The 20,089-nt window shown below is 37.6% G+C and overlaps 1 protein-coding gene across 3 annotated transcripts in view; it reads right to left on the reverse strand.

Annotated features, from left to right (window-relative positions):
* Positions 1 to 2,428: 2,428 nt before the first annotated feature.
* The window catches only part of LOC127629277 (solute carrier family 41 member 1-like), a 94,670-nt gene continuing 77,009 nt past the window's right edge, over positions 2,429 to 20,089 (reverse strand). For all 3 annotated transcript variants that reach the window (XM_052106434.1, XM_052106435.1, XM_052106438.1), the window contains exons 5-11: positions 19,764 to 19,908; positions 17,465 to 17,611; positions 10,302 to 10,446; positions 9,638 to 9,717; positions 5,937 to 6,071; positions 4,548 to 4,696; positions 2,429 to 2,617 (exon numbers count right to left, since the gene is read on the reverse strand). In XM_052106434.1, the coding sequence (XP_051962394.1) occupies positions 2,450 to 2,617; positions 4,548 to 4,696; positions 5,937 to 6,071; positions 9,638 to 9,717; positions 10,302 to 10,446; positions 17,465 to 17,611; positions 19,764 to 19,908 (969 nt within the window). In that variant the 3' untranslated portion in view covers positions 2,429 to 2,449. The remainder of the gene's footprint in view (positions 2,618 to 4,547; positions 4,697 to 5,936; positions 6,072 to 9,637; positions 9,718 to 10,301; positions 10,447 to 17,464; positions 17,612 to 19,763; positions 19,909 to 20,089) is intronic.

Here is a 20,089-nt window from a genome sequence, read left to right on the forward strand (position 1 = left end):
GTGGCTGATCTCAAAGCTACCTTTCTAGCTTTCCGGGATATGATTTCAGACCTTAACCCTTTGCAGGTCAACAGGATTTTGTTTTACCATCTCAAGTATTTTCCAAGGCCACTTCCATCATAATACGTTTTCAGTCGAAAACACATTGATTTTGCTCTCGTCCAAACTGGAACTGGTTCGAAAATTCTCTCAACTTTGAAAAATTAAGTGGAAAACATATTAGTGTGGACGAGGACCAAGTCTTAAGGTTACAAACCATCAACTGTATTTTTGAGCAGATAAAGCCTTTGAAGATAGGCAGTGTCTTAAGTGTCGAAGTGTCTTAAGGCCAAAGTATACTCCGCTTTTCCACGTGCCGACACATCTCAGGTACAACACGTTAACACGCAGATTTCATCATCAGGAGAGTACACACTGATTGTTCGCATCCAGCCTGTTTTTCTTGACCAGAACAGTCCTCGTCTTTGTACATTGTCTGCGCATTCGTACAAATGCGTCTGTATGGGCTTGCAGCCAAAAGAGTATACTTTGAAAGACTAAGCACTTTACTGTGCGAGAGACGGAACGACACACGGAAAAACTAAGTATACTCTGGCCTTTAGGGAATCAAACTAAAGGATGCATTTAGGCTACTCTTTCAGTTACAAACTGTAAACAGGTGAACTACCTTGGCCAGTTCAGCAACTCTGGAATTAAATGGCGTTCTTAAAGGGTCACCTCTTTAGTTAGCATGCATCAGGCTTGAGTAAACAGTGCATAGCTGTGGTTGTGGAAAGGTAGATCCTCATCAGTGCTCCTCTTGCTGAGTTATGGATGCAGGGTGAGGTGCAAACTACCCACAGGGCATTGCACATCAAACATCAGCAGAATCTTTGAGGAAACGCTCGTCTTATGAATCTGTAATAAGCGTTGAAGTGCAATAAATGTTTCTAATGAGGTACCAATATCTGTAAACTTTTTAAGCTGTGTAGAAGGTCTCTTAGAACTACAAGTCATGCATCCAACCCTTTGTGTACAAGTGCATTACAGTACGGTTTAAAAGCCCTACTACAATTTAATCATTCACAAAGATTTTACTTGTGGTTCCTTAGCTATTTAAATTAGCCTTAAATGATTTTGATATTTTTTCTATGTCAAAGGCCAATGCCTAATTTTTACAGTTGAAATGATGATGAAATCTTTTGAGAAAAGGTTAGAAGGTGGTATCTGACTAATATCTGGCAGACATACATCCTTTGCCTTGGGGTGCTTCGCTAGCCTGGTGCACTGGGTACCTGGTGTGCAATATTGCATATAAAACAGCTATTATTGCTGATAATAGACATTCCAGTATGTCATATTGAATTTAATATGGGCACAAGGAGTCACCTATGAAACTAGTGTATGTCTTGGTTTATAATATTTAAATGCATTATCTCGCCATCTAAAGAGGAACTTAAAAAATACATGTAGATTTAGAAGGCGCAAAGTTCTCCATGCTTTTGTCCTGGCATAATGTCCTTACTTTGTCCTTACTTCTGTCTTTTAAACTATAAATGTATTTAGCTGGTTGATACATATGTATGAGGAAATGTGAGATTAAGAAACCATTCAATGTGCGAGTTAAACTGTTGAAGTGTGGCAAAGGTATTTGTCACATGTGATGTAACTCTCACAGTTTGCACCTGTTTTGAAAGCTTGTGGGTATGCATATTGTAACAGGGTTTCAAATGGGCAAGGAGGAGGCAGGAATTGGCTAAACCGTCAAAGTAATATTTAATTTAAACAAGAGTGTGTGGCTCTCTCTCTCTCTCTCCCGAACTGCCTTTAATATAATTAAGCCTAAGAGTGAATATTTTACAAATGTCTTGAATAAAAACTGCCACATCAACTTCATTGTCATCAATTGATCCAAATAAAGTGGAACAACTGATTACATACATAAAGTCGAGACAAGATCACCCCCAAAATTCAAATTCTGTCATCATTAACTCATTTTGTCATTCATACAGGTTTTGTAAACTGAATCAACCATTTCATTGAAAATATCAAAGTCATAAACAGAGACATCGATACTTTAATAGAATCAAAGAGAGTTAGGGCAGATTTCTAAATGTTTTAGTGATTTAATGATTTCATTTTTGGTTTGTTTCTTATCCAAACTTTATGAATTCAAAAAACTTTTTTAAACAATTTTAAATATGCTTTTGATAACAGATTTCTTATTTCTGGGTGAAATATTCCTTTTATTAGTTTCTTGTTATGAATAGATAATAAAAATGTGAATATACTTTGTTATATATATATATATATAAAACAAAGTAGTGATCCTAACTGACCTAAGACAGGGAATGTTTTCAATGATTAAATGTCAGGAATTGTGAAAAGCTGAGTTTAAATGTATTTGGCTACGGTGTTCTGACTTAAACTGTAGCTGGGATTGGGTGGAGGTGGGCTTGCATCTTAAAGGTCAAGCCCCCTCCACTAACATGACCAAACGGAAACACAGGGCCAGGAACCCCGTGCCCAACAGGTCACCCAGTGCAGTCAGGTATGGGATGGAGAAGTTATCAGGGTCCAGTCCTTTCCTCCACATCGAACGCACAATCAAGTCAGCCATATAAATAAGGATCCCGACCTGTGAGAAAACACTCATTTTTAAACTTTATACATCTATTTTACATGTAAATAATATTTGGATTGTTGACAAACACAGACATGAATGTTTTAGATTTAAATGTATGGACATTTTTGTTTGGTTTAGGATACACTGATCCCGCAGATCCTTAAAATGTCTTAAATTCAGTTTACTGAAATTTAAGGTCTTAAATGATACAACAAAAGGCAGTTTACCAAAATAAAAAAGTAATGGCCTGGTTTGATACTGTATCCCTACAGTGTGTATTTTTATGCAGACATCTACAGTAGTTATTAAAGTTCATTATTTATGCCAATGTTCATGCTATACCTCGACTGGACATCACTCCAAAAATCTTACATAAACATTCATTTGTTTATGTTTTTTAGTGCACTCATTGAGGCTCTCGTCAAACATGAGCTCAAATGGCCCTGTGTTATTAACACTACTAACAAGCTTGCCCTTGAACTATAATCGAATTATACATTATATGATGTCATGCCACATGTAAAACTTTTTGCTTTACCTGAGCTATACTTTCGCTATATTGGGGAAACATTGTTTGAAAAAGCTGGGACATATCTTCGTTCAACCTCTCTGAATGGTGCTTTCATTTTGTGAATTAACAGTACGTGCAAAAACTTCAGCACATCTTCATTCCCTTTTTATGGAACCCATTTGAATATTAGATATCAGATATATATTCTACAGCTTTCACAAACATTGTTGCCTTTTGGTCCAAACTGCATATAGATTGTGTTTAATAAGTACAGTTTCACCATTAGCTATGTAGCAGATATAAATTTAAATAAAATAAAAATAAATAAATTTTTGTGAAAAAAAAAGCAAATTAATGTAAAGTTAATTCCACCATATTGTGAGAGATCCTAAAATAATCTGTGTTGTAAAATATTAAATTTTTACACTGTAATTAATGTTCGCAATTAATTTCAAAATTAGTTAATTAAAAGTGGGACTTTTATTTTGAAAACAATCTCTCATTATATCTACACATAATACAGCTATGCACAAATAGTGACGCTCCATCATTTGAGTCAGATGTAGTTTTTTTTGGAGAAATACGATTTTAGTTTAAGCTTTCACATGATGTCACTTATCTAAAAATTCAAATAAATCAATAAATGTTGTATTCATCCTCTTTAATGATGCGTGTGAAAGATTACGGTAGCTGGCCAGTCAAACAAAGCAGGGCACAACACTCTCACTCCAACTTGTAGCACGAAAACAATTAATTAACCTGAGTGCATGTTAAAAGATACGCTAGAACTTCCTAAAATGTGTATTCGCTCGTGTTACTGCCATTGAAAACAGCGCACCAAATATATTCTCTGATATCTGCCCGGCGTGGGAAATGTTCATCCGTAATCTTACGAGGGAAATGTAAAAAAATAAAAAATTTAAAATGTAATACCTCAGGAAATTTTATTTAATACTTTTTAATGTCCTTAATTTTCACCAAATTGATTTATTACCTTTTAATGCTTTTTAATGACCCACGGATACCCTGTAGCAATGTACAGAACTAGCATAAATCCTCATGAAAATGGACACCTCACAATTCATACAGATTTGATAGGCTGCTGATCAATATATTCTTATGATGATATAACCCGGGCCGCAAAAGATCGCTTGAGGGCCCGTGGGCTGCGTGTTGAGTAGCGCTGATCTATAAGATTTTATTACACTACAGTGACGCATGCCAATGGACGACTTAACCTTTCCTTGGCAAAACGTTTACATGAAACAAATGCATCTGTAAATCGAGCCACTAGTGTGAAACAATAAGTGAGAATGAGTTAATGACTTTATTTTCAGTGCTTGTTTTGCATTTTTTTATGTAAACCCCTAATGCTGTAACATTAACAAGTCAATAAGAATCTAATTGGTAACTGGTAACATTAAGACTCACCTGAAGTAGAGCAGCTCCTAGGTAGCAGCAGGTAAAGGCTGGCGTGATGGCAGTGTGACCTCCTTGGAGCATATTAATGGCAAAAAGAAACAACAGGTGGCCAGGTACCACCAGGAGGAACAGCACCCAGGCTGACTTCGAGTTCACTCCTGTATAAAAAAACAACACAGGTGAAAGGGCCGTTCCTTATTTAATTATATCAAAATGACTGAGAATAATCAGTAGAGTTGGGGTACTCTAGATCGGACTCAAGTCTTTTAATGGTGTTATGATATGCTCTCTACAGTTAGTACTATCAAACATTCTGTGTATTTGATACTGCACATCAGTTTTCACACATGTATGTCCTTACGTGTGATATTCTGGCTGAGAGCAGCAGCGCGCACTCTTTCAAAGTACTCTCTCTCTCGCCTGCCTGCGTGCGTGCGTGCTGTATGTGTGTGTGGGAAAGAGATTACCACACATGCTCTTCCGCTCTCATCGAGAAAAATCAATAACAGAAGTACACTTTTAAAAGTACATTCCCCAACTCAGCAAATTATTAAATAGAACAAATGTTTTATCAGAATCACGATTCTACGCAAACCATTTCTAACTGAAAATGATGACTATATCAAGACAAAATCAAATATGCTACGTATCAGGGACATTTAAACTAATATGACGGATGAAATAGACCGTGATGGAAATTGCACAACTCAGTCCATTACATATTTGTAGTGCAACTTTGTGTGTTACCTGTCAATCTAGCACTTGCATTTCATTGGCAAAAAAGTCAGAAAATACAAAGAACAGAAGTCTCTATTCACCTATTATCCATACTAAATATAATGTGAAAAGAACAACACGACAGCTCAAGGAGAGTTTGTCATAAAACTAATTTGATCTTGACTTTAGGGAAGTAGGCTACACCTGGACACAGCAGGAGGACTGAAAATTGTGAAGTGTAGAAGAATAAAAATATATTTCTAATGGTATCTGATCTTTTTGTTTAATTGTATGGGAATTATTACATGTTTATAAAATGTATTAAACACTTTAAATGTATTTAATTAATTACATTAAATATATTTCTCCCCATAATTTTTGATAAAATTAGAAATAAAGAAGCTTAAAATATTAATGTTGATTTTAAAGTTACAATTTTAATTCAGATTCTTGAACGGATTTATTCGTACTCTGACTTGTCTTGTTATGGACTCTGTCTTGAGTCCAACTCGGCCCCTTTTGGACTTGGACACGATTTTTTTAAAGACTCAGACTTGACTCGGACTCGACTAAGGTGGACTAGTACCAACACTAATAATCAAAATCAGGGACTTTATCTCAAGGACAAAAAGGAGTGAGAAATTCCTTTGAGGCACACAAATAGTTTAGAAGTGACCTCACCTGAGGAGAAGAATGTGACACAGGGATTGGGCCACTGCTGTCTCATCTTATACGGCAACACTCCAGGGACACTCCAGAAATGAAGGTAGGTGGAGATCCGACTCGCCTGGATGGCCACCAGATTTCCCCCCACACCTAAAAACAACGAGGAAAGAATGTGAGACCTTTCCAATCATTACACCATTACAATTACCACAATCACTCATTTATGAATAAAAAGGAAAGTATAAACCATTCACATCAAAGGAATGTGTCTAGGAGAATATGTACACTGACACAAATATTAATATTTTTCATCATATTTCACCACCATCAAAGTATTATGTGTGCAATTAATCTTTTCCACATTTAAGCTTGAGCATATTATGTGAAACTGCCCACATGACAGCCTTTAGGGAATATTACAGCAGGAGGGCATTCCTTCACATGAATAATAATAAGATAAACAGATAAATAAGATATCAAATTAGTCTTCCTGAATCACAGCCACCTTGTGTTCCTTATTAAGGGCAGTTTGTCTCAGACTGAGCTGGAAAAATAGTGCGGATTGTGCCAGTTCCAGACGAATAGCCATGGAAGACGTCAGAGAAGTCGACTGCAGAGAAATCAGGGATACTGCGTGCGCTCTTGGGTGATTTGAACAAAACCTGTCAAGAAAATGTCCTGGTCCTATTTTACCTCAAAATCTAAAGAAATAAGTGCAATTTAGGGCCATTTAGACTTTCTACATTGTGACATTATTTTCATGGCAGTTTTGCACATTTTTATCCCCTCCCCCTCCAATTCTACTTATTGCAACACGGAATAAGATGGTCATTATGACGTTCTTAATATTGCAACGTGAATAGAAAAATAGGTATTATCTAAACTGTAAAGAATTTATACATCATAGTAGTACTCTTTAGTTACTGCCTTTTCATTTCCCTAATTTCACATAAGAAATCATTATACTACAATATCTTTTTCACTGTAATATTCAAAGAAATTACTGTGTTACGCTAATGAAAATTATAATAAAAAATGACGGGTATAGTTTAACATCCCGATGCCGAACAGGAATGTTAAATGAGTTTAAAGGAATAGTTCACCTAAAAATTTAAATTCTCTCATCATTTACTCAACCAAAACTTTGAAGCTCCAAAAAGCAAATAAATGCTGCATAAAAGTAATACATACAACTCCAGTAACTAAATCCAAGTCTTCAGAAGAGATATGATAGGTGTGGGTGAGAAACAGATAACATTTTTTATTTTTCTTTATTTAATTTTTTTATAAATTCTCCTCCGTGACCAGTAGGTGGTGATATGCATGAAGAATGAGAATCCTAATAACAAAAGAAGAAGAACCTTTAGAACAGAAGTGTGCTTAGGAGTGCTATTTGAAACTAGAAATGTATAGTAAAAAAAAAGATTTAAATATTTTTCTCCACCACATCTATCATATCACTTCTGAAGACAATGTTACAAACACCAGAGTCGTGTGGATAAATTTTATGCTGCCTTTACATGATTTTTAAGCTTCAAAGTAGTGGACCTTGTTGACTTGCATTGTATGGATCTACACAGCTGAGATATTCTTTTATAAATCTTCATTTTTGGGTGAACTATTCCTTTTAGTGTCCTGAAAATAATGCACAAAGCAAACATACCTTAATGATCCTAAATGTAGGCTTTTTTGTCTTGGGGTTAAATATGACATTCACCCCTTTACTACAGGACTAGACACTTTTTACAAACTTGTATGCACTCTATTCCCATTGGGAAGCACGTCATTTCTGCCAGCATATTCGTGTGTTGGGTTGAGTTATCATTTGAGAGGGACAGACAGAACACTGGTAGTGCACATGTGCAGCTGGGTAGGAATGAGACCAGCAAGGGGAAATCAAAACCAGATGGTAGAAGTTTACAAATCACCACAAGTGATATTTTACGTAAAGCCAAACAAACTCTGCCTTTGACAGCCTCGGATGGGGTTTTTAAATCTATTATTTAAACTCCCATCAAAATACCCAATTTCTTTCATGTACAATACAAAGTGGCAAACAAAGAGCCAGTGCCCTGATTTATTGGGATGATTTGGAATGAAAAAGTTTTTATTCTGGCAACAGAGTCAGATCGCCTCCCTGTATCCACAAGCTGAGCAGTAACTGAAAATATGGAGAGTGAGAGATGTGATCAATTTTACTGTGATGAGAAGTTGGAGAAGAAAAAGTCTTAAATTAAGCACATTTATAAACTTGTTTTTCAGGCTAACTGTTACTTTGTACTAGTGTTGGAGAGTAACTAACTAAAAGTAGTGAAACTACAAATGTAACTAAATTCTTCAATAGCATGACCATAGTTCAGCTGTTTCAGAATAACATTGAGTAGCTTTTCAAGTAAAAAGCTAATTTTTCCAATGCACTAATTTTTTGGTCACATTGTATTGTGCATGTAGATTTACAGCCATACAAACCATAATCAGATGTGCTTTAACGATTCAAAGTTTCATATGATTCAAGGAAGCTCATGTACGGTGTCTTTTTTGTAGCTAAAAAATGAAAATTCTCATCATTCACTCACCCTCGTGCCATTTCAGATATGCAGCCTACAAGTAATCCATACAACTCCAGTGGTGTAATCCATGTCTTCTGATGTGATCAAATCTGTTTTGGGTGAGAACATACCAAAATATAACTTAAATCTCCTTGGCTATCATGCTTTCAAGTTTGATTACACTTTCTAGTGTATGACGCATGCTTTCTGCTAGATGGTGCTAGGAAGTGTAAATGAGCTTGAAATCGTGATCACCAAAGAGATTGCAGACGTCAAGATTTTATAGAGGAAAAAGAGTTATATTTTGGTCTGTTCTCACTCAAAATCGGTTGGATCGCATTAGAAGACAAGGAATAAACCACTGGAGTTGTATGAATTACTTTTCTGCTTTCTGTATGTGCTTTTTGGAGCTTCAAAGTTTTCTTCACCATTCACTTGCATTGTATCGACCTCCAAAGCTGAAATATTCTTCTAAAAATCTTAGTTTGTGTTGATCTGTTTCTCACCCACACCTATCATATCTCTTCTGAAGACTTGGATTTAATTACTGGAGTTGTATGGATTACTTTTATGCAGCATTTATTTGCTTTTTGGAGCTTCAAAGTTTCGGGTGAGTAAATGATGAGAGAATTTAAATTTTTAGATGAACTATTCCTTTAAGCTTATTTTACATTCCTGTTCGGCGTTGGGATGTTAGAACACATTTGGGATGACATGAGGGTAAGTAAATGATGAGAATTTTTGGGTGAACTATTCCTTTAAATGCTTCAGTTTGTCATTGTTTTCAACTCCATTATATAAACTATGTATGTTTCTAATTATATGAATTTTGCTCGACTTAATTATATCACCCAAATCAAAAAAATGCTTTTGTGCTGGTTTCTGATTATAAAAATGTATTATATCATCTAATAGGTATTTAAAAAATATATAACCCCTTTCATAGCTTCAATGTAGTCCGCAATTTTCACAAGTAGCTTGTAGTGCAGGTCCTGCAACTACATTTTCAAATTGGTAACACGACTGTAGTTTAACTACTCTAAATTATGAATAGTTTTAACTTAGCTTTGCAAATACTGCTTTGTAAATTCAGCATAAGGTGTTTATGAAATGTAAATATGAATATTAAAGGAATGAGGAGTGTGATTTGTCCTGACATTTACTCACCATTAATCACTGGGGTGAAGACAGCCATGCCCTCAAAATTCGGATCACTCACAGTCTTATCAAGAATAAGACCTCCAAAACTTAAATGAAAGGTTAATGAAAAATACATTTCATAATCCTATCAAATTTACATAAATTCACTATTAAATAACAATTAAACTGACATCTTAAATGAGCAATGTCTAATCAAGTTTCTTTATATCGATTTAAATGGTGTACAAACAGAAAAGTGTGCCGTTTATGATTTTCAGAATGTTTCGTGACTGAATAAACTCAGATGAAAGATGTTACATCATCTTTAGACCAATGAATTTCCATAAATTTTACACTCGCTCATAATTACTGGATAAGGATTGCTAAAAGTAATTTAATTGGGATTGCACTCTAAAAATCTTTGAAACATTTACAGAAGATCATAACTATAAAATGTATGCTGATTTTTTATTATATTGATTATAATGGAATTTCCATCATTTTATTATTATTATTTTCTTTTTAGATTTAATTCATTTCTACGGTTTTCTCAGATACATTAAAATTTGCTGATATTTTCAGGTTTTCCATAACCGTGTGAGTCAATCTATTACTGGCAAAATGAATATTTTACATTTCAATATGATTATTATTATCCTTAGTTTGATGTTTCATTCTGATGTCATTGTACCTGCTGATGGACATGGCCACTATAACAGGCTGCCAGCCGGACTTAAGCACCTCTTTAATCTGAGGACTGCGCCTGGCGATGACCACCCAGAGAGGAATGAGTAGAAGGAAGAAGCCACACACCAGCGGGGACAAGTACCATACATCTGAGCATACACAAACCTTTGATATTACTCTGGTGCCACCTGTAACATTTATTGTAACAAACTTGGATTGCAACTTAAGAAAACCAGTAGTCACTTAAAAGTTCAGGGCACTCACGTTTGCATGAATGATTAAGGAACTAAAACTGTATCATTACTTGAAATCAGTCAAAGATAGGCATAAGCAGATTAACCAACAAATTATATTGATATCACACCAGTCAAATCAGAAAAATTAGCACTTATCCCAGAGTCCTTGATCAAATTGTCCATGCATGAGAAGTATTGTCCTTGTGTGTAAATCCTTAGTCCTTAGCGTCCAAAAATGCATCAAAAATATCCAGAAAAAATGGTAATAATCCTCCAAACGTGATGAACTAGCAAAAATACCAAAACCCAAATCTTCTCTTGAACCTCGATGGGTAATTACTCCATAATCGACTCCAAAGGAGAAAGCTTCAAAACACCAAACTATTTAGTTCAAAAACATGCCTGCTCCCTCCCAAACTGGCCTTTTCTACCAAAGAAGGCCTTCCTCCTCCAAGGTGCTCTCCTGTCAAAATAAAAGTCCATTTTGCCCACTACAGGATGTTTTCACACCAACATAAAAGTCCCACACACAAAAGACAGAGAACTTCAACTAGGGTCTGAAACCAATTAAATCATACCTTTACCTATTTACAATATTTTATCCTCCTTCACATTTGCTAAATAAAGTATGTGTATTTCTCTTAGCCCTAATATAGAAGTGTCACAGAGTCCCCCGCCAGCAGCTACTGAGGGAAGCTTCCCCAGAAGGGTTTTAAATTAACAACGTTAACTGTCTCTTCTTTGTTATTTGGATGAATCCATCTGACCCTGTAATTCACTGGGCCAAGCTTCGTCTTCACCCTCACTGGCCCTGACCATCGTGGGGCTAATTTAGATGAGAAATACTCAGAAGCTTTAGAAACAGGATGGGCCCTCACCCAGACCAGGTCTCCCACCTGAAATTGAGTATATCTCCTGTGGGTATTGTAGTACCTGGCTTGTCTAAGTTGTGCCTTCCTCGTAGATTGTTTAACTTCTTCAGCAAGTTGATGTTGTCTTTCTATTATTGAGTATGAAGATTGAGAGGGGTTTGGCGAAAAGTGAACCAGTCTCTCAATAGGTCCTTGAAGTTGTCTTCCCAGAGTGAGCTCCGCAGGAGCCCTATTAGTAGTTTCATGTTTGGCATTATTTATTGCAAATCGAAACTCTGCCAGCCACATGTCCCACTCTCTGTGGTTTTCTCCCACATAAGAAGCCATCATGGTCTTCAAGGTCCTGTTAACTCTTTCGGTGAGATTGGTCTGTGGGTGGTAACTGGCAATTAATTTTTTAATTACTCCCCAGTTTCTACACAAATCAACCAGGAGCTGGCTGAGAAATAGGTGGGCCTCGATCTGATAGAATGTACTTTGGGACCCCCCACCGATTGAAGATGTCGTCCTTTAAGATTCGACATATGCGTGGAGTCTTACTATCTCTCAAAGGGAAAAGCTCAACCCATTTAGTAAAGTAGTCCACCACTACCAAAAGAAAGACATTGCCCTTCTTACTTTTAGGGAACGGCCCCATGAGGTCAACGCCAAGCATATGACCAGGCTCATTCACCTCAGTCGATTGGAGGAAACCCAAAGGTTTTGAATTGGAAGGCTTGTATTGCTGACACGCAACACACTCTTTAACATGTTTCCACACATCCTTCCTGACTTCGGGCCACCATGCCACCTCCAAGATTATCAAAAGGGTCTTCATCTTCCCAAGATGAGCTCCTAAAGGATTGTTGTGAAAGTAGTCGATGAAAGTGAGGACTAGGGATTTTGGCACCACCAGCTGGTATTTGGCACCACCAGCGTAAGGTATAACTCTGTATAACACGCCCTGTTGGATATCCCATTTTATCCGATCAATTTGTTCATTCTTCACTTCTAATTTATCCAGCAATTCCTTTACCTGCTCGTCTTGGTCTTGAGCTTCTGCTATCTCAGCCAGAGAGGATGGCAACTCAAAGTTCCATGAGAAGGTCCTCTTTGCTACACATGCAGCCACAATTGCTTGATCTTGGATGGACCTAGATAGGGCATCAGGTACCACGTTCATTCTACCTTTTCTATACTGAACTTGGAATTGGAATCGTTGCAGCCTCAGTGTCCATCTGGTGAGTCTGGATATTGTCTTTGGAGCGTTAAAGGCCCACGACAATGCTGCATGGTCAGTGTATACTACAAAGGGTACCCCCTCCAGATAGTGGTGCCATTTTTCTACTGCCCATACAACAGCTAGGCACTCTTTCTCCGAGGTTGAATAGTTTAGTTCGGCTCCCCTTAGACTTCTCGAGGCATAAGCGATAACACATTCTTCATTATCAATCTTTTGCGTGAGTACTGCTCCAAGTCCGATGGCCCTGGCATCGGTTTGTACTTGAAATGGATGAAGAAAATTTGGTTGGGCCAGCACAGGGGCTTGTTGTAGGGCTACTTTCAGACTCTCCACACTCTGCTGACATTCTTTGGTCCAAGCCCAAGAAACATTTTTTCGCTGCAAATGATACAAGGGAGCAGCAAGCTCAGCAAAATGAGAAATAAACTTATGGTACCATCCTATCAGGCCTAAGAATCTCTGCAAGGAAAGAAGATCATGAGGTATGGGATAGTTGGTAATAGCAGCTGTCTTTTCCGGATCCACTTCCACCCCTTTTCCTGAGACTACATGGCCCAAGAATTTTAATTCGGTCTTGAGAAAATGGCATTTCTTCAAATTCAAAGTCAAGTTGGCCTTCTGAAGTCTACAAAAGACCACTTCAAGATCCTGAAGATGCTGCTCTTTAGACGGAGAGTATACAATAATATCATCAATGTATACAAAACAGATGCTGCCTCTCAACCCCTCTAATGCCCTCTCCATGAGACGTTGAAAAGAAGCTCCTGCATTTTTCAGACCAAACGGCATTGTCAAAAAATGGTATAGGCCAAAGGGGGTGATGAAAGCAGTCTTTTCCCGGCTACTCTTCTCCATCTCCACCTGCCAGTACCCTGATTTCAAATCCAGCGTGCTGAAATATTTTGCTCCATGCATAGATTCTAGAATATCATGGATAAGGGGCATAGGATAAGCATCGTGAGGCGTTTTAGCATTTAAACGCCTATAATCAACACAGAACCGTAGGCTTTGATTAGGTTTAGGCACCAGTACCACTGGGGATGCCCAAGAAGATTGTGAAGGCTCAATAATGCCATCTTGGAGCATCTTTTCAATCTCTTCCCGAATTATATCTTTCTTTAGAGGTGAGACTCGATAGGCTTTGCACCTAACTGGGAGGTCATCTGTGGTTATGATCTGGTGGGTAGTTAGGTTTGTCTTCCCCAACTTGTTGGAACAGACAGAAGGCCATGCGTGCAACAGCTGTTGTATTACCTGAGGATTCCTGTGTATCAGATCATCCTTCAATGAAGAGTCCAGAACAGTTACTGACTCAGGTACTCCAGACTCTAATGGCAGTGCCATAAACACATTAATAACCTGTTCCTCCTGCTGGCTCCATAATTTATCCCCAAGGGGCTGGCAGAGAAAAGGAAACACAGTCATCCGTCCATTGATACACAGTTCATAATTATGTTCTCCCACATGTAAACGTACTCCAGTTTGACTTAAAAAATCCAGGCCTAATATAAGGGGAAAAGCAAGCTGTTGGTCGGCCATCACATAAGCGTCGACTGTCCACATCATTCCATGCCACTCGTAGATCACATGGACTCTGCCTTCTGAGGTTTGGGCCTTCCCATCAGCTAGCATGAAAGTCCTGTTGAAATGTTTCCTCAGTTGCTCACCTGGCTTAGCCAACACTTCCCACAGCTGTCTCTGCATTAAAGTGAATGTGGAGCCAGTGTCTAGGATAGCCTCCACTAGCTTGCCCCGAATTCCCAAAACTGCTCGAAGCAACAGAGGGGTGGCAGCCTGCACTAAAGCTAGATGTTTAGTTGGTCCAGACAGGGGTTTGGAGACATTAACATGACAGGCTGTTGGATTCTTCTTCCCTTTTTCATTGGCTTTCATCTGATTTATTTTGGCCCAATACTCTCTTTTGGAATTGAGGTCTCTTTCCACCAATGACCCAACCTTGACCAATTGCTCCACTGTATGCACAGCACCCCTTAAGCTTCCTGCCAGAGAAGGGTTGCAGTTATTTAGGATTCTTCTCACCACTTCTTCCTCAGGAAGATCAGTCTTCCACTTTAAGCATAATGCCATGTAGTCATAAGCAAAATCTCTAATGCACTGATCAGGACCTTGGATCATAGCTTTAAGTTGTTCCTCTACCTCAGTGAGATAGTCAGTGGGAAGGAATGCTCCCAAAAAGGCTCTTTTAAACTCGTCCCAATTATGGATCTTGTTTTGTTCTGCCAGCCACCAACTCCTGGCAGGTCCAGAGAGAACAGCATTTAGGGTGGCTACAAGTTCGGTGTCTGACAAGTGTCTGAGTGTCAAAAAATTCTCACATCGCTCCACAAACTCCACTACATCACTGGTTTCTCTGGTCTCCCCAAAACTAGGGAATTCTAAATGAATTGGGGGTTTAGGGTAGGAAGCAGTTGGTATAGTTGAATACATTCTCTCACTGTCTGAAGTGGCAGCCCCAAAGGAAAAACGAGTCATTGGAGTATTGGTTTTCCTGATATGGTCAACTTCTTTTCGCCACTTTTCATCCCTTCTTTGCAGACAGTCTATAACTCCATTTTCTAGCTTAGCCAAAGATCTTTGCATGAAATGTTCAATGTCATCGAACCGTTGATTCACCACATCTCTGAATACAGCTTCTCGGTTTACTGCACTCTCACTGGATGTTCGAAGACCATCTTTCAATGTTTCCATTTCAGCACGTAATTCTTGGACTGTTTGAGAGAGGTTTGATATTACTAAATCTGTTCTTCCGATCTCATTTCTTAACGGATTTACAACAGGTTGAGCGTCATCATCACTATCTTCAGCTTGGCTGTCAATATACATTTCACCTAACAGTGAACTTATATCTATTACGGATCCTGGATTCCTGTATATATTTCCAGGTGGCGCAGGATTGAAAGGAAGGGACTCTGCTACACCCACACTATCTACTGGAACTAACTCTGCCTCTGAATTAGAATTAACAGTTTCCATTGTAAGTATAAGACACTGTTTGACAAAATGATAAAAATAAAAAATCAGATAACACAGTTCAATTCATTTCAATACCACCATTCACATGAGTCTGTAACAAACTTGGATTGCAACTTAAGAAAACCAGTAGTCACTTAAAAGTTCAGGGCACTCACGTTTGCATGAATGATTAAGGAACTAAAACTGTATCATTACTTGAAATCAGTCAAAGATAGGCATAAGCAGATTAACCAACAAATTATATTGATATCACACCAGTCATTCAGAAAAATTAGCACTTATCCCAGAGTCCTTGATCAAATTGTCCATGCATGAGAAGTATTGTCCTTGTGTGTAAATCCTTAGTCCTTGCGCCCAAAAAAAATGCATCAAAAATATCCAGAAAAAATGGTAATAATCCTCCAAACGTGATGAACTAGCAAAAATACCAAAAACCCAAGTCTTCTCTTGAACCTCGATGGGTAATTACTCCATAATCGACTCCAAAGGAGAAAGCTTCAAAACACCAAACTATTTAGTTCAAAAACATGCCTGCTCCCTCCCAAACTGGCCTTTTCTACCAAAGAAGGCCTTCCTCCTCCAAGGTGCTCTCCTGTCAAAATAAAAGTCCATTTTGCCCACTACAGGATGTTTTCACACCAACATAAAAGTCCCACACACAAAAGACAGAGAACTTCAACTAGGGTCTGAAACCAATTAAATCATACCTTTACTTATTTTACAATATTTCATCCTCCTTCACATTTGCTAAATAAAGTATGTGTATTTCTCTTAGCCCTAATATAGAAGTGTCACATTATGACTTCAAAAGGTTAGTTCAAACAAAAATGAAAATACAATCATCATTTACTCACACTCATGTTGTTCAAAAAGTCCCTGAGACATTTCTTTCCAAAGAACACAAAAGGAGATCTTAGTCAACATTCACTTTCATTGCATGTTTATGCCATACAATGAAAGTAAATGATAAAAGCTTACATTATGCCTAAGATCTCCTTAGGTGTTACATGGAATAAAGGAAGTCATATGGGTTCTGAAGAACATGTGGGTGATTCAAAGACAGAATTTTTCTCTTTTTTTGGAAATTAAGTAAATCTATGTTTTGAAGGATTCTTTATACATGTAACAACTTCCTCTTGGGACTTTTTGCATTTTTAAACAAAACAGCAAGATGATTTTCCTAGGGAAGGAGATTTTCACTATGGTATCTGCTATCTTTGATCTCACTATGTTTATAACCACAGAAATCATATCAGTCAAATGCAAATCACAAATATAGTTTTAGTACATTTCTACTGCCCTCTTCTGACACTTTGATGTAACAACAGTACCTATTCTCACAACAGTTAAATATATGGGCTTTACAATCAAATGCAAATCACAAATATGGTTTTAGTACATTTCTACTGCCCTCTTCTGGCACTTTGATGTAACAACAGTACCTGTTCTCACAACAGTTAAATATATGGGCTTTACAAGTACTTTTCATGTATGCATGTTAAATTAGGGAAAATGTCTGATGCTTCCTGTTAATCAGTATCTGACACTTTAAACAGCTCATACTCAAGTAGTATGTAGTCTTCAATGACACAAATATAAAAAATGTGACTGAAGCTGTCATTCTGCCAAACATGTGTTCCACAGAAGAATGAATGTTATACAGGTTTTGAACAACACAAGGGCGAGTAAATGATCACAGAATTGTTGAACAGTTCCTTTAAGTTTGTTAACAAATAACAACCTGCTTTATAACATATGCAACAATATGTAATGTCATGCATACAAACTTGCTATTATTAGGTAATGTAACAGTCAAGATGAATAAATGACTATTTGCTCTCACCTTTGTATTGGAACAAAGTGCTGCTGACTCCAGCCAGCAGAGACAGAGTGATGAGATCTCCCAGACTGGCAGCAATGGGTGTGGCCACATTATCAGGGTTGATGCCCACCTTCCTGGAGCCAATGATCACACCAACCATCACCAGACCTGCAGACAGAGAATGAAGACTGGTAGAACTGATTACTGTATTTTAGGGATCATGTTAGATATATATGAAAGATACAAAGACTGAAAGGTTATGTTGCATTATCCAGGGTAGTTGTGATTCTTATATATTCTTTTAATATATAGAATTTGTTATGTTTATTCTGTTATCTGTCATGTCTGTTTTGTGTGTGAGAGACTGTATGGGTGTGTGTGTGTTTACAGTGCATTCAGTTTTTCTCATATTGTTATGTTGCAACCTTATGATAAAATGTTTAAATAATAAAAATTTTTCACATCAACTCCATAGCCATTAATGACAAAGCAAAAAACAGAATTTTGATATCTTTGCAAATTTGTAAAAAACAAAAAAACAAAAAAAACTGAAATATCACATTGACATAAATATTCAGACCCTTGTCTATGACGCTTGAAATTTAGCTCAGGTGCATCCCATTTCTCTGGATAATCTTTGATATGTTTTACACCTTGATTGTAGTCCACATGTGCCAAATTAAATTCAATGGACATGATTTGGAAAGGCACACGCCTGTCTACAACTCTCATAGTTGAAAATGCATATCAGAGCAAAAACCAAGCCATGAGGTCAAAGAAACTGCCTAGCTACAAAAAAAATTTTGGCTGCATTGGAGGTTCCCAAGAGCACAGTGGCCTCCATGATACTTAAATGGAAGAAGTTTGGAACAACCAGGATTCTTCCTAGAGCTGGCCACCCAGCCAAACTGAGCAATCAGGTAAGAAGGGCTTAAGTAAGAGAGGTGACAAAGAACCCAATGGTCACTCTGGTTGAGGTCAAGCGATCATGTGTGGAGATGGGAGAAACTTGCAGAAGAACAACCATCACTGCAACACTCCATCAATCTGGGATTTATGGCCAGACAGAAGCCTCTCCTCAGTGCAAGACACATGAAAGCCCACTTGGAATTTGCATAAAAGCACCTTAAGGACTCTCAGACTGTGAAAAAGAAGATTATCTGGTTTGATGAAATGAAGATTGAAATGTTTGGCCTCAATTCCAAGTGTCATGTCTGGAGGAAACCAGGCACCGCTTATCACCAGCACAATACAATCCCAACGGTGAAGCATGGTAGTGGTAGCATCATACTTTGGGGGTGTTTTGCAGCAGCAGGGACTGGTTAGGGTTGAAGGAAAGTTTCAATGAAGGAAATGCTGCAAAATACAGATATATCCTTAAAAACATCATGTTCCAGAGTACTCAGGACCTAAGACTGTGCTGAAGGTTCACCTTTCAACAGGACAATGACCCTAAACACATAGCCAAGACAACGCAAGAGTGGCTTAGGTACAACTCTGTGAATGTCCTTGAGTGGCCAAGCAAGAGCCCGGACTTGAACCCAATCGAACATCTCTGGAGAGATCTGAAAATAGCTGTCCACCGACTGTCTCCATCCAACCTGGCAGAGCTTGAGAGGATCTGCAAAGAATAATGGCAGAAAATCCCCAAAAAAAATGCTTCAAGTAAGTAATGAGATATTTCAGTTTTTTCTTTTTAATAAATTTAGATATCAAAAATCAGTTTTTTTTTTTGTCATTATGGGGTATGGAGTGTAGATTGATGTAAACAATTATATTTTAAAGCATTTTATCACAAGGCTGCAACATAACAAATGAGAAAAAACTTTCTGAATGCACTGTATATTAATTTTTATAGTCTTGAGTCACAAAGATTGGTTCCTGTACTAAAAACTATGTGGTTTTGAAAAATTATTATTTACCTCTCCCGGATCAAAAATTACCCGAACGCAAAAGGAGGGTTAAAACAATTCTTTAAAAATGTAAGCACAATGAAAACATATACGTCCCATTTCCATTATTTCACAATGTTTACATTTTATCATTCCATATTCTGAAATGTTTAACAGCATATACAATGTTGTTTTACACATCCAAAATCTGTGTAGTGCAAGAAGACTCATAAATATTTTGGTTGGTTTTCCCAGGAAAGAGACTGTCCATTTGAAATATGTACAGTATATCTGCATATATAAGAGACTTTTGTCAAAATATAGGTGTACATTAGCATAGAGATAGCCTCAAAGCTAACACACAAGAACTCATGAGTATATAAGAAAGTAATTTTTGTGTTGACTTTAAATGATAACGAGTGGTGTACCTAAAGACAGTGCTGCCACAAATGCAGTAGTAATGCTGCTAGCACACAGCACTGCCGCTTGGTCCAGTTCTACACCTCCTCTGGACACAGCACCAAGCCCCACGGCCGCAAGAGCTGCCAGGAAGCCCACCACAGTGGCCTGAACCTGAGGAGAGCACACAGAATCAACCAGACATTCACAGTCTGCACCAAAACAACTCTGCAAAAATAATATTCCTTCATTTATAATTAACGTAGATTAAAATGTTATTTTTACAATGAGTAATTATTGGCATTCCAGACACTATTCAAGGTTTCCAATAATTCCATCAAAAGTATTTGCATAT

The sequence above is a fragment of the Xyrauchen texanus genome, chromosome 35 (assembly GCF_025860055.1).
Source record: "Xyrauchen texanus isolate HMW12.3.18 chromosome 35, RBS_HiC_50CHRs, whole genome shotgun sequence".
In the NCBI taxonomy this organism is placed as follows: domain Eukaryota; kingdom Metazoa; phylum Chordata; class Actinopteri; order Cypriniformes; family Catostomidae; genus Xyrauchen; species Xyrauchen texanus.